A 10,365-nucleotide genomic window follows, 5' to 3' on the forward strand; every position below is an offset into this window, starting at 1 on the left:
CGCGGTACCGGGTGGCCGAGGCTCACCGTTTCCCGAGCCCCGCGCTCCCGCGGCTGATAGAGGAGGAAGCCGAGGCCGCGGGGGCGTGGGGGCGGCTCCCGGGACCCGGCGCCCCGGCCCCGCCCCGCCCGGTGGCCCCGCCCCGGCCCGGAGCAGGCCCGGCTCGCGCTCCTTTAAGGCGGCCGGCGGCGGAGAGCGTGTTTCGCCCCCTCCGACGCCCGAGGTAGTGGCTTCACCTTTAAGGCGGCGCGGAGACTGTTGGGAAGGGCGGCGGGATGGAGGCGGTGGGACCCGTTCACGGCGGCCGGTCGGAGTGAAACGGGGCGGGAGTCGGAGCGGGAGCCGGCCCGAGCGGGAGGCGCAGGTCCGCGGGGGCCGGTGGGGCCGGGAGACCGGGCTCCGGGCCGGCCGGGGGCAGGGTCGTCGCGGGCCCACCCTCGTGGAGGGGGCGCGGCCTGGGGGGCCGGGGGCGGGAGCTGGGCCCGGTCGGGTGGCGCCGGCCTATGGGGAGGGTCGCCGTGGGCGGGGCTGGGGTGACGGAGACCTGGGGTCCGGGCTCCCCGGGGAAGGGTCTCCCGGGCTCGGCCTGACGGGAGGAGGGGCTCTGTGGCCGGCCCGCCGGTCGGGGCTGGGGCTGGCGCTCCGGGAGGGGCCGGGGTCTCCCGCCTGGGAGTGGGACCCCACGATCCCCGCAGGACCCTCCTCCGACGCGCCCCGCCCTGCCTGAGGGGTTCCCCCGAGACTGAGCCGCCCACGCCGGCCGGAGCCGGTGGTCTGGGCCGAATCTGGGTCCAGCCTCACCGGTCTCACCGCATTGCGTCTCCCGGGCCCAGGCGAGCCGAGCGCGCCCCCTGGAGGCCCAGCGCAGGCGCGGCGGGGGCTGCCGGCCAGGCAGCGGGGCGCCCCGGGGACCCCGGCGTCCGGGGACGGAGGTGTTTACCGAACCCGGGGCTGCGGGCGCGGTGGCCCCGCACCTGCCTGCCCGCCCCCTCCTCGCCCTCACAGGCGGCGAGGCCATGGCCACGATGGTGCTCCCGCGAGAGGAGAAGCTGAGCCAGGATGAGATCGTGCTGGGCACCAAGGCCGTCATCCAGGGGCTGGAGACCCTGCGCGGGGAGCATCGCGCCCTTCTCGCCCCCTTGGTCGCCCCCGAAGCCGGCGAGGCGGAGCCCGGCTCGCAGGAACGCTGTGTCCTCCTGCGCCGCTCCCTGGAAGCCATCGAGCTGGGGCTGGGGGAGGCCCAGGTAGGCCTGTGCGGCGTGCGAGCAGGGAGGTGACAGGAGGGAGGGTTGGAGGTGCCGGAGGAATTCTGGCGCCGTAGGAACCGAACAGAGCAGGACGCGTCTGTCCCCTGGAGCTCCATGCAGGACCCCAGTAAAGAGCCGCTGGATACATGAATGGGCTTTGGAGACTCCACGGGGCCTCGCCCCGGGAGAAGCCTGACAGCCATCCTTTAGCCCCCGCGTAGAACCCTGTTCCTAGCTTCTCTGCTGGGTAGCAAAGACGTAATGGCACAGGAAAACCTTACTCCCTCCCCCAGTCATTCTTTTATTTACTCATTAACAGGTACGTTTTCAAATACCTACTATGTGCCAGGCAATGTGTTAGGTGCCAGGGATGCAGACTAGATTCCTGCTCTAGTCCATTTGGAAGACAGGAACACATGATAAATCCTCCAAAGAAAAGAACAAAATCTCGTAGTAGCTTTAAGTGGGAAGTCTTATCTATTAGTCGGTTAAGACTTCTGAGGAATGGCATTTAAACCAAGACCCGAAGGAAGAAATGGACTAGTCTCCAGAAAAGGGAGGAGGGAGAGGTTGCATGTGCAAAGGTCCTGGGGTAGGAAAAATCTTGCAATGGGAGACTCGAGAAAAGACCTATATGACTGGAGCTTCATGGGGCAGGAGAGAAGGTCAGAAAAGGCCTATGGGGAAGGCAGGGCCAGGTCATGCTGTGCCTTACTCGTTTGGGTTTCAGTCTCAGGACATTGGGACATTGGAGGGCTTGAAGCAGTCAAGGGACACAGAATGACTTAGGTTTTAAAGTCTCCGTGGGGCTGAGGTATGGAGAATGAACTATAGTGGGTCAAGGATGGAGGTAGTTGGAAACCACTGTTGGAATTCAAATGAGAAATGGTGGCTTGGACTAAAGTGTTGGCCATGAGGGTGGAGAGAAGGGAGCCAGTTGTAGATGTTCGGGAGGTAGGTAGGTCCAGGAGGACTTGAGAATGGTGTGAGGGAGAGAGGGGCACAGGGTCACTCCCAGGTTCGTGGTTGGAGCGAGTTAAGGGGATGAGAGAGCCCGCATGATTAGAGTTCTGTTTTGGCCCTCTTCATTTGGGCTGCTAGGACAGTGGTCGGCAAACTGCGGCTCGCGAGCCACATGCGGCTCTTTGGCCCCTTGAGTGTGGCCATGAAGTTTCAATCGCACTGTATGTGTGTGCCCACATGTGGTATTTTGTGGAAGAGCCACACTCAAGGGGCCGCAGTTTGCCAACCACTGTGCTAGGACAATATGCAGATGGAGAAGGAGTCAGGCTCTGGGGGAAAGAGTCTTGGCCTCCTCGAATCTTGGCTGAGAGACTGGCTGGCTCTGAATCCTGAGCAGGTGGTATCCTCTTGGTTTCCTTGTCTTTAAAATAGGGATCATGCCATCTGCTATATACACTTTCAGGCTGTTTAGGGGAGTTTTTTAAAAAGCTAGTGGTTGTGAACACTTGTCACAGTAGTTGCTAATCAACTAGAAAGTGCAGGGTCCGAGACTGCCTGGCCCTCTGGAAGGGCAATGATTGGCTGCCAGATACAGAGATGAACCCCCCTTCCCTCCCCCCCGCAGTGTGTGCAGGCACTGGCACAGACGGGCAACAGGATGCTGGGGGGAGGGGGGGGACGGTGCCCTGCTTTCCTGGGCCCGGGGGCATAAGAGAGAAGAAACTTCACTGCAGAAATGCCTCCGAAAGTGAATGATGGAAACAAGGGTGGAGCATATGCAAGGCCTCAAGGCAGGAAGAGCCTGGAAGCTCAGGAAAGGAATCAGAGGTTGGGGCGAGGGTAGGGCTAAGAGTAGGCTTCTGGGTCTCCTTACCTGCCCTATGGTTCGCAGACCATCTGCTGGTATATGTACCGCATCCCTCCCTGGGGGCTGCAGAAGGGCAGGGTCTAGCCTTGGCAGAAGTCAGGATGGGGTCTTCCAGTCATCTGTCAAGGTTTCTGGGGCAGGAGGCAGTGGTACAGTGGCTGTGGCTGCAGGGCCTTGAGTACAATCCCCAAGAGAGACAAAGGAAGAAAATGGCTAGCTCTGGGAAAGCACAGCACCCCAACTCCCCCTGTTCACCGTCAGCCAATGAGTGGGAGCTGGACCATCAATGCAGAGGACTAGCTGGAGGCCCAGGAAAAGGGATGGACTTTCTTAGAGTCCAGCAAAATCAGTCTGGGAGCCAGGACTTCTGACCCCAGAGGGAAGGAGTTGGGGATCCCCAAGCCTTCTGGGTTCAGTCTTGGACTATGGTCTATTTGGGGCCTTGAGAGAAAACTCCCTTGGTGAGAGGAGAACTTCAAGTCACTCAGCCCTGCAGCTTCTCACAGACAGGGCCAGGCTCAGCCCTTCCTGGGCCCCAGGAGGCCCGGGCTGTGGGTGGTGAGGGCTCTGACCCGCTCCCGCTGCTGCCACAGGTGATCCTGGCACTGTCGAGCCACCTGGGCGCCGTGGAGTCGGAGAAGCAGAAGCTGCGGGCTCAGGTGCGGCGCCTGGTGCAGGAGAACCAGTGGCTGCGAGAGGAGCTGGCGGGGACGCAGCAGAAGCTGCAGCGCAGCGAGCAGGCCGTGGCCCAGCTCGAGGAGGAGAAGCAGCACTTGCTGTTCATGAGCCAGATCCGAAAGCTGGATGAGGACGCCTCCCCCAACGTGAGTCCTGCCACAGCCACTGAAAGGCCAGCAGGCAGAGGAGCCTGGGAGCAGGGAGCAGGCGGCACAGAGCACACTCCGCTCCCACCCAGCCACTGACACCTGGGCTGCCTCGCCCCCTCTTCCCTGATCTCGCCCTGTCTTCCTGCCCAGGAGGAGAAGGGGGAGGTCCCCAAAGACTCTCTGGATGACCTGTTCCCCAACGAGGAGGAACAGAGCTCAGGTGCGGAGGGGCAGCTGGTTCTCGGGGTGGGGGTAGGAAGGGCTGAACAAATTCCTGGTCCTTGGTCCTCAGAGATCACCAGAAACAGGAATCAAATGGCTGCCATGTTCCTTCCTGCCTCATTTCTGATCATCACATCCCAGCATGTTAGAGCGTAACTGACAGGTTTCCCTACCACCTGCCCCACCCCAAGCTCTGTGCGGAGCTGGTACTACAGCCCAGCCTGGGTTCAAGTCCTACTGTGCCACTCGTTGCTCTGTGATCACTGGTAGAGTTTTGTTTCCTCTCAGCCTCCTCTGAGGGTTAAAGGAGGGTTCAGTGCAGTGTGAGCCCTGGGCCAGTGCTCACCTTGCTTAGTGCCCTGTGCATTTCAGAGCCTCCTCCGGCGGCTCCGAGGGCAGGTAGTTTGCTAGGACACAGCTTGAAACTGGGACTGGGACATTGCCCACTCTTTCTGGGGGGTGACTCTGTAGATGAAGAAATTGAGGCAGAATAGTTAGTAACTTGCCTAGGGCCACATGTCAGGTAAGTTAGAGGCATGGTTGGCATGTACCAGTCCAGCCCAGGGGGCAATTAGGTACATTTGAGTTTCTACCCTTGGCCTTGCAGCCCCCAGCCCTGGAGGAGGGGATGTGGCTGCCCAGCATGGAGGCTATGAAATCCCAGCACGGCTCCGTACCCTGCACAACCTGGTGATCCAGTATGCCTCCCAGGGCCGCTATGAGGTGGCCGTGCCCCTCTGCAAGCAGGCACTGGAAGACCTGGAGAAAACGTCCGGCCATGACCACCCCGACGTGGCCACCATGCTGAATATCCTGGCGCTGGTCTATCGGTGAGGCTTCTCTGGCCACAGGCATCCATGGCAGTGCCTGTGTTTTTCCTGAAGGCTCCCTCCCTGGGTCACAAACCCTCAGTGCCTGCCATGGGCCAGGACTTGGGTTTCTCCAGGCACTTGGGCAGCAGAGAGAGGAGCTTGTGCCAAGGGGGCTGAGCCCACAGGGCCTGGGCCTGCATGGGCCTGGGCTGTAGATGTGAATAAGCCTCAGGCTAGTGGAGGAGAAAGGTTTGGAAATAACCAGGGAAGGGGCAGCACATGAGGACTCCCAGGGCACCAGGGAGTCGGCACAGCTTCTCTAGGCTGTGGCTAGAGTAGGGTCTTTGGTAAAAGGTGAATGTTCCCAGAACATGAGAGGATTAGAAAAGGTTTCCCACCAGGAAGAGCAGAATGAGCAAGGGCACTGGAGAATACAGAACAACGTGCATTGGGCACGAGGCGGAGCGGGTGGGTTCTGGGTGAGCCTGTTTCATACCCCAGCACTGTATGCCCTGGTAAGTTGTGAGTGAATTACCCAAAGCCCCTGAGCTCCAGGAGGACGGGCTGACCAGGTTTCCCCATGCTCTGGGTCATAGTCATGCCCGCTCAGTAAATACAGGAGTGAGCAAGGGATCTCAGACCACTAAGGGCAGGGCCCAGGCTGGGGGATAATCTTACCATACTTCCACCTCCCCCAGGGACCAGAACAAGTACAAGGAGGCTGCTCACCTGCTCAATGATGCCCTGGCCATTCGCGAGAAGACGCTGGGCAAGGACCACCCAGCTGTGAGTGAGGGTGGGTGGAGGTTGGGGCTGCTGCTGCTCTCTGCAGCTCCCAGGTCTCAGAACCCTTGGCCAGCAGGGCCCCGGGTCACAGAGCCTCCATCTATTCTCCAAACCCCCCAGGTGGCTGCAACATTAAACAACCTGGCAGTTCTGTACGGCAAGCGGGGCAAGTACAAGGAGGCCGAGCCTCTGTGCAAGCGGGCACTGGAGATCCGGGAGAAGGTGGGAGCAGGCAGGGCTGGGCAGGCCAGGCAGGGGGCCTAGGCCAGCTCTGAGCCTAGCCACTAGCTTCTGCTCCCATCCCAGGTCCTGGGAAAATTTCATCCAGACGTGGCCAAGCAGCTGAGCAACCTGGCACTGCTCTGCCAGAACCAGGGCAAAGCTGAGGAGGTAGAATACTACTACCGGCGGGCACTGGAAATCTACGCCACACGCCTCGGGCCTGATGATCCCAACGTGGCCAAGACCAAGAACAACCTGGTACCCTGGGCCAGGAGGAGCTGCGGCAGGGAGGGAGGGAGGGAGGGAGAAGGAAAGGAAAAGGCTCAGGTCCCTGCATCCTGCTTTTCCTCTGACCCCTGCCTCTGCAGGCCTCCTGCTACCTGAAGCAGGGCAAGTACCAGGATGCAGAGACCCTGTACAAGGAGATCCTCACCCGTGCTCACGAGAAGGAGTTTGGCTCTGTCAATGGTGAGTCCATGACTGCCATGTGCCCCCAGCTCACCTGGCACAGGCTCATTCTACCATCAACATCCACAGTGGGCAGGCAGGCAGGCCCCCATGCCTGGGGTGTCATGTGCACATGTGAGCATGTACACACACCTCCTGGGCCCTGTCGGTGCCATGCACACCCTTTGTATACCCCATGCCCTTGACCCAGAGTCTTTCCCCTTTCTCTACTGGGAAACTTCTGCTCACCATGAAGGCCCAGCCCAAGTGTCTCCCTCTCTGGGAAGCTACCTTCTGGCCCCTGATGGTCAATCATTTCCTGCTCTGGGTCCTTCAGCCGGGCCCATCATTCAGGCTCAGTTGTGGGCCCAAGGTGACTAAGGGTCTGCTCCCCCAAGCCCCTCCAGCACAAGCCTGTGCCACAGTCATCTGTTTCAGAGGAGGCTCACTAATGTTTTCGGTCTGATTCTTGTTCATTCATTCAACAAAGCCCAACCCTGATTCTTCCTGGCTTCCCCTGACCCCCTCCCCAGACCCCAGTTCTATGTCGAGCCCAACCAGGAGAGGCCTAAATGGGAGGCTGGTGACAGCCCCCCTTTTCTCCCCAGGGGACAACAAGCCCATCTGGATGCACGCAGAGGAACGGGAGGAGACCAAGGTAGTAAGCACTGCGGGACGGCTGGAGTGGGTGTCCAGGGAGGGAGGGTAAAGGTGGGGGTGTGGAGGGGAGGGCCTTCTCTTCCCACCACCCCTGACCATTCTTCCCCCAGGATAAGCGCCGGGATAGCACTGCCTATGGGGAATATGGCAGCTGGTACAAGGCCTGTAAAGTGGACAGGTGAGGACGACGGGGCAGGGCTGGTGGTAGAGCAGGTCGCAGGGAAACAGTATCCTGGGTGAGGGCTGTGGCTGGCTGCACAATTCATACTGCTTACCCCTTCTCTATCAGCTTCTCTTCCAAGGCCTGGCTCACAGGCCACCCCAAAACGGCTTTCTGTACTGGGAAAACTTGATTATCTGATTCGTGGGTCTCCCAGCTTTTCTTTTTCTTTTTTTAATTTTTATTTATTGATTTTTAGAGAGAGGAAGGGAAGGAGAAACAGAAACATCAATCTGTTGTTCCACTTATTATGCATTCATTGGTTGATTCTTGTATGCGCCCTGACCAAGGATCGAAATACCCCTTGGTGTATCAGGATGATGCTCTGCCAGCTGAGCTACTCAGCCAGGGCTTGAGTCTCCCAGCTTTTAGTCCTAGTGGCAATATCCCACTTAGGTCCCTGGGGCCAGGTCCCAAGCCCTGGGGTGATTCTAAGATGGAGAGTGCAGTTGGGTCTCCTCTCACAGGATTTGACACCTAGGAGGGTTGAGATCTTGGCTGGCCGGCTGGTTCCTTGGAGCTCAGTATGGGCTGGCTGCCAGGATAGGCCCTGGTTCCTGGGGAACACAGAATTTGAGACTGTCCCGCTGTCCTGTCCACAGCCCCACAGTCAACACCACCCTGCGCAGCTTGGGGGCCCTGTACCGGCGCCAGGGCAAGCTGGAAGCTGCACACACACTGGAGGACTGTGCCAGCCGCAGCCGCAAGCAGGTGGGCGACAGACCTGAGGACTGGGCAGGGACCTACTTGGCCCTGTTTTTCACCTAATATGCCCTCCACTTCCTTAGGGCCTGGACCCTGCAAGCCAGACCAAGGTGGTGGAACTGCTGAAAGATGGCAGTGGTGGGCGGGGAGACCGCCGTGGCATCCGAGATGTGGCCGGGGGTGCTGGGGCTCGGTCTGAGTCTGACGTTGAGGAGGCAGGGCCTGCAGCCGAGTGGAGTGGGGTGAGTAGGGGTTGGGGTGGGCCAGGAGGCTGTGTAGCCAGCATGACAGACAAGCATGTCCACACCACAGGACGGCAGTGGCTCCTTGCGGCGCAGCGGCTCCTTTGGGAAGCTCCGAGATGCTCTGAGGCGCAGCAGTGAAATGCTGGTGAAGAAGCTGCAGGGTGGTGGCCCCCAGGAGCCCCCAAACCCCAGGTCAGCCTCTGCCCTGATAAGTTTACCACCCAGGGTGAGCCTTAAGACCCCACCCAACAACCCAAATGAGCTCCTGACTCAGGGTGCGCTCCTCATCTCTCTCAAGCTCCACTACCCACCAAATCTGTGCCTTTCCCATCAGCCTCCCTCCCCAACCCCAACCCGATCCCCTGCCCCACCTTCCCCAGTTCCACCATGGGCACATCCTGGCCTTCCTTTCCCCTCAGGATGAAGCGGGCCAGTTCTCTCAACTTCCTCAACAAGAGTGTGGAAGAGCCAGCCCAGGTATGGTGGGTGGAGGCCCAGGCCCAGGGCTGGAGGCCTGCATGCCCTCTGTACCTGACGAGCTTCTCAAGCATGTCTTCATCCAGCAGCATTACCTGTCTCTGTCTCTGGCTTTGGGCTGGACACTGGGGAGACAAGTTAGGGAAACCCAGCCCCTGCTTGGGTGGACATGCAAGTGGCCAGTACCACAGGCACTGGAGGTGGACAGGGTGTCAGTACCAGGTGGGGCCTGGGCGGGGCTCAGGGGTTCTGGCTGGTCAGGCCCCTTTCCCTTCTGGTCAAAGAAGCACAGACTGGCAGCAGCACAAGGTTGAGCCACCTGCCCCTCTGCCCACAGCCTGGAGGCACAGGCCTCTCTGACAGCCGCGCCCTCAGCTCCAGCTCCATGGACCTCTCCCGACGAAGCTCCCTGGTGGGCTAATCCTGAAGGGGCAGCCAGTCGCCACAGCCTCCACCCGGCACTGCCCTCACCCCAGCCCTGCGCATGGGCCTGCTGCTTGTCTTGCCTGTCTCTCCCAAGGACCCCCGTCTTTTCTGTTCAATCTCAGGGTAACCTCCTTCCTTGTCATCTCAGCCTGAGCCCTGGAGGCTGGGCCTGCCCGGCCCCAGCTCTACCCCTTATTTATTCCTTCCAGCAGGGCCCCCTCTCCCTAGGTTCAGAGCCAGTGAAAGAGGCTGGCTGGGGTCTCCCAGGTAGAGATCAGTGGCCTGCCATCCCCCGCCCCCGGAGTCAAGAACACTAAGAAACTGCCCCCCCCCCCCCCCCCCGTCAGCGCCCCGCCCTGCCCCGCCCCGCCCCGCCCCGCCCCGGCCGTTGCTTCTGTATATAGAGAAATAAGTTATTGGCCGCGCCCCTCTCCTCAGTCTACCTACTGCCTGGGCTTCCCTCACCCCGCCCTTCTCTAGTGGTACCGCCCAGGCCTTAATCACTCCCATTCCACGCGGTGGTATCTCCCAGGCTCCACAACACATCTGGGGATCTCCCCGAAGGGTTCCCTGGGCATTGTCGCGCTCCTCCCGATTCTGAGGGGTGCGGACTCTGAGGGGTGCGTCCTGCCCCGCCATCGCTCCATGCCCCAGGATGGAGAGTCCTCCCCTTACCAGCCCCCTCAATGCCGGGCCCTGCCCTGCATCCCGGCCTTATGCACTGCCCCTCCCGCCCCCGCCCAGGCACTGCCTGTCGAGCCATCTAGCCACGCCTTCTCCCACGCCTGCAGCTTCTCTCGAGGGACAGTGATGTCCCTGCTGTGGCAGGAGGGGCTGCTCCAGTTGTGGGGTGAGGTGGTCGTTCTCTATTTTCAAATGTTGCTGTAGAAATAAAGATGGTTTGAATCTGAGCCGGGCTTGTTTTGGGGCTGAAGTCCAGGGCTCCCAGGGTCTAGGTTGGGGTTGGGGTTGGGAAAGGCTTCGAATGAAGGGTGTGTGTGTGTGTGTGTGTGTGTCGCTCACGTCCGGTTCCTCCAACTGGAGCCCAGATATTCTCCTTTCCCATGATTGGGGGTCCCAAGGGTCAAGATCTAAGTTTTCATCTTTGAGGTTCTAGAGAACTGTGGGCTTTGATTGAGCTCTGCCCCTTAGTAAGCTGTTGGACCTTGAGCGTGTTACTGGAATTTGAGTTTTCCATCTATAAAATGTGGATGAGGACACCTTCTCCCGAGCCTGTG

At 60.2% G+C, this 10,365-nt stretch overlaps 1 protein-coding gene across 1 annotated transcript; it reads left to right on the plus strand.

Annotated features, from left to right (window-relative positions):
• Window positions 1-263: 263 nt before the first annotated feature.
• On the plus strand, window positions 264-10,038 carry KLC2 (kinesin light chain 2). The gene is made up of 16 exons (XM_081098142.1): window positions 264-364; window positions 1,006-1,244; window positions 3,672-3,902; window positions 4,056-4,125; window positions 4,735-4,957; window positions 5,638-5,725; window positions 5,846-5,947; window positions 6,032-6,205; window positions 6,316-6,415; window positions 7,003-7,052; window positions 7,165-7,232; window positions 7,877-7,985; window positions 8,063-8,221; window positions 8,292-8,416; window positions 8,644-8,701; window positions 9,039-10,038. Exons 2-16 carry the CDS (start codon window positions 1,017-1,019, stop codon window positions 9,120-9,122), a joined length of 1,869 nt encoding a protein of 622 aa, XP_080954268.1. The 5' UTR covers window positions 264-364; window positions 1,006-1,016; the 3' UTR covers window positions 9,123-10,038.
• The last annotated feature ends 327 nt before the right edge of the window (window positions 10,039-10,365 follow it).

Source organism: Myotis nattereri (genome assembly GCF_964212035.1).
Source record: "Myotis nattereri genome assembly, chromosome: 9".
NCBI classification, from domain to species: Eukaryota; Metazoa; Chordata; class Mammalia; order Chiroptera; family Vespertilionidae; genus Myotis; species Myotis nattereri.